This window comes from Piliocolobus tephrosceles, chromosome 1, assembly GCF_002776525.5.
Source record: "Piliocolobus tephrosceles isolate RC106 chromosome 1, ASM277652v3, whole genome shotgun sequence".
In the NCBI taxonomy this organism is placed as follows: Eukaryota; Metazoa; Chordata; class Mammalia; order Primates; family Cercopithecidae; genus Piliocolobus; species Piliocolobus tephrosceles.
In genome coordinates this window covers 39,035,983-39,039,497 of record NC_045434.1, presented here as the reverse complement: position 1 = coordinate 39,039,497, position 3,515 = coordinate 39,035,983, and the positions used below count along the sequence as shown (strand labels likewise).

Genomic DNA, 3,515 nt, shown 5'->3' with positions numbered 1-3,515 from the left:
GTGTGTAAACTCTCCTCCTCCCCACTGGGGGCGCCATCAGCACACAGGTGTTGCCTCTGCTTTACAGCATTGTTTGTAGTGTGAGCAGGGATGATTACGCAGAGGACTGAGTCAGCAAGGTTCACCATCTGCGATGAACTTCCACTCGCCTCAGCACACCTATTGCCCTCAGAGAAACTCCTGCTGCAGGGACCCTCTGCAATAAACCCAGAACCACTTGTGTGCCCAGGGATGCTTCACATTCCCTGTACCTTGTTCTCCACCATCTCCCTTTCTCAGGCTCAGAGGGCTGTTACCCAATACCTAGAACTCTGTCCTCCTAGATGCATTAGACACTCATCAAGTAATCACTGAGAAAGGAAGCTGGTGGCTATTTCACACTAAAATATCAGTGGCCAATACCAGCTCACTGGGGTGATTCCTCTCAGTGGTGTCTCCATTTTCAGGACTCATGTTACTTCCTTGTATCAGTTAGGGATGGTTGATGGAAGCAGAGCGATGGGATATGGATGCCTGATAAAAACTAGACCTTACACATGGGAGCTGTGACAACATCTATGGAAAGCTGTTTTCTCTCTGCTGTGTTGGGGACCTGAAGTCGTTTCAGGTTGAGGTGGCAGCAGTCAGCAAGAACCATATTATATGAACGAGGGAAGGCCAAAGACAAACCAAAACAAAAACCTACCAGGACAAACTGGAGCCCATGTCCTCTCCCTATCTCATACCTCAATGGCAGGCAATCTGCAGAAGGAATTGGCGCCCTTCACACAAAGAGTAGCTCAGGGCAGCTCTAGGCCTGGCCGCTGCTCTTCTGGGAGGTGAGCCTGCAGAACAGTGATGCAATGCATGAACTACAGCAGTACCCAGCACCCTACGCCTTCGGAGTATTCTTAGGTTGCTGCTTCACTTCCGCCTTCAGATTCTCATGTAAATTCCACCTGTAGCCAAACCTAATTTGGAACCACACTGGGAAGGAAATTCTGGGTTCAAGCTCAGTTATGCTGACACTACTACAAAATCACCACAGCCCCTAAAATCAATAACCAGGGTTGGCTTTTCAGATTCATCTCCTGGCCGGAAGAAATTGTGAAGTGGTGGTGGTTGGGGGAATGTGAGTGGGTAACAGGGGGATGCTGAAGGGGGCTTTCTTGGAGGTCTTCAAGACGAGTCTATCATAGATAAGTAGAAAAGCCAGATAGGTGCTAAATATACTATATATCCAAATGTTCAAAAGTATCCATAAAGAAAATGCTTGATTTTACAATTGGACCAAAATGATGTCTGAGAAGGACTAAAGTATACTCAAGAGTTTATGAGTGTCCATAATTTGTTGGATACCATCATGGCAACCCACTCCATTTTCCTCTCCTTTTCTCCTCCGAGCTCTGGGCAGGACAAGAGGAAGGAAGCCATGGGACGTAGGGATGAGTGTAACCAGAAGCACCTCAAGGGCTGTAAGAGGGTCCTCTGAAAGCCCATTCACCAACTTCTTTGGCAGAAGCCAGTGCATTCCCAATGTACCAGAATGGAATGGAGCGATAGACCATATTCCACCGAATGTGTAGGCTTGTCTTGAGAAACATTTCCTCTTTGTGGGGGAGCAGTGGGTGCGGTGAGATGATAAAAGTAGGTGGAAGGCAGTTCTTTCCAAAGCCCAGAACTTGAAGTGGCTGCATAAAGTGAGGCTGTGCCTGAGTATTGCTTTTCTCTCCTTCAGTGGACAGATTGATGGTTCCATGGGAACCTTTATTGGTCATGTGTATCCAGGGCTGTTTCTGTTCTTATATGGACTATATCAGGCAGTAGTAATCTCCAAAGCTATAATATTCAGTGACTCTCTCCTATATCCTTCGTCCCCTCCCAGGAATAAGGGAAGATGTGCCAGGCTGTGGAAAATATCCTATGGAGGTTTGTTGAAGATGGCGACTGGCTCCCTGTTGACAGTTTATGAAGTCAGTTGCATTAAAGGAGGGTTGACATTGATGAACAGGGAGCTGCCACCAAGGTTCATGTACCCCAAAGAGTGGCAGCACCTCACCATGTTCATCCTCCTCACTCTCAATGGCTGTGTGGACTTCATGAGCAAGAACGTGCTGCCTCAGAGGTGTGTGGGCCTAGAAAAAGGTACCCTGGTCCTGATCATCTACGAGCTCCTGCTGCTGATGGTGTCACATGCTAAAGACTCAGAAGGGGTGGAGCTGCATGTTCACTCTCTGCTCATTTTGGTGGTGTTCCTGCTGTTGCTGGTGTTGACTGCAGAGCTGTGGGCTCCCAACATGTGTCATCTCCAGCTGATGGAGACCTTTCTGATGCTGATGATGGGCTCCTGGCTGATGCAGGCAGGCTTTATTCTATACAGACCTGTCTCTGGCTACCCATGGCAAGACGATGACATCAGTGACATCATGTTTGTCACCACCTTCTTCTGCTGGCATGTGATGATCGATGCCTCATTCCTGTTGGGAATCTATGGCTTCTCTTCCTTTTGGTATCATTGTTACAATCCCAGCTTGAAGCTGACTGGGCCCAAAGAAGCTCCGTATTACGCAAGCACTCCAGGACCCCTCTACAAGTTGCTACAGGAAGTGGAGCAGTCAGAGAAAGAGGACCAGGCTCTCCTCCTGGCAAAGTGCTTCCCCTGAGACAGGGCCTACAGTGGCTGGCACATCGTCCACCTCATCTTCTTCCTGTGGGCTCCTCAGCCATGAGCATGATACCCTCCTTGGTGAAGGTAATGGCCTTGAAGGCTAGGAGTTGGTCCTGTCTGCTGGTTCATTTTCTTTTTTCTTTTTTTTTTTTGAGGTGGAGTCTCGCTCTATTGCTCAGGCTGGAGTACAATGGCACAATCGCAGCTCACTGTAACCTCTGCTTCCCGAGTTCAAGCAAATCTCCTGCCTCAGCGTCCCGAGTAGCTGCAATTACAGGAGGCTGCCACCATGCCCGTGCTGGTACATTTTCTGTCTCTGAGCCTCTAATTACTGAGAAGATAAGGGGAGAGGGATAAGAGATGCTGATGGGATTTGGAGGAGGGAAGGAAAAGGACCAGGAGAACAAATTAGTGTGCAAGAAAAGCCACTGGGGGAAGAGAATGTAACAGAAGGAAGAGCTGTGAAGGGAGAAGAACACAGTCTAGCAGTTATGCTATCACTAGCTTCTTCGTCAGGCACAAGGGATTGCCTTTTACCTGAGGGAATAAAGACTTCTCACAATTCACAACTGGACCCATTCAAGTCCCATCTTGATAAAGAAAAGTGGGCACTTTATGTGCTCACCAAAGTGGTGTCACCATGTGGAAGCATCATGATAGAATTTATAATTAATTCATACAGGCTGAAATTATGCTCGTTTTGCCTCCTTCTCTCCCCCTAGCTTTCAAGAATTGGCTTCATTTCAAATGTTACATATAAAGTGAGACTTTTAAAATACTTAATAACATTTCAAATTTCCAAAATTTAAATTTGTATAGAATTCAAATGCTATAGCATTTTTATAGAATTCAAATGCTCGGTACTTCC

At 47.1% G+C, this 3,515-nt stretch overlaps 1 protein-coding gene across 1 annotated transcript; it reads left to right on the top strand.

The window, feature by feature from the left end:
* The first annotated feature begins 1,342 nt into the window (after positions 1-1,342).
* LOC111536960 (transmembrane epididymal protein 1-like) lies at positions 1,343-2,642 on the top strand. Its single transcript, XM_031936520.1, has 2 exons — positions 1,343-1,454; positions 1,768-2,642. The coding sequence occupies exons 1-2, from the start codon at positions 1,343-1,345 to the stop codon at positions 2,640-2,642; spliced, it is 987 nt and encodes a 328-aa protein (XP_031792380.1).
* The last annotated feature ends 873 nt before the right edge of the window (positions 2,643-3,515 follow it).

Coding starts and splice junctions, on each gene's coding strand:
- LOC111536960 (XM_031936520.1), top strand. CDS start 1,343: ATGGCAACCCACTCCATTTTCCTCTCCTTTTCTCCTCCGAGCTCTGGG. Junction 1,455..1,767: donor CCAGAAGCACCTCAAGGGCT/GTAAGAGGGTCC, acceptor ATGTGTATCCAG/GGCTGTTTCTGTTCTTATAT.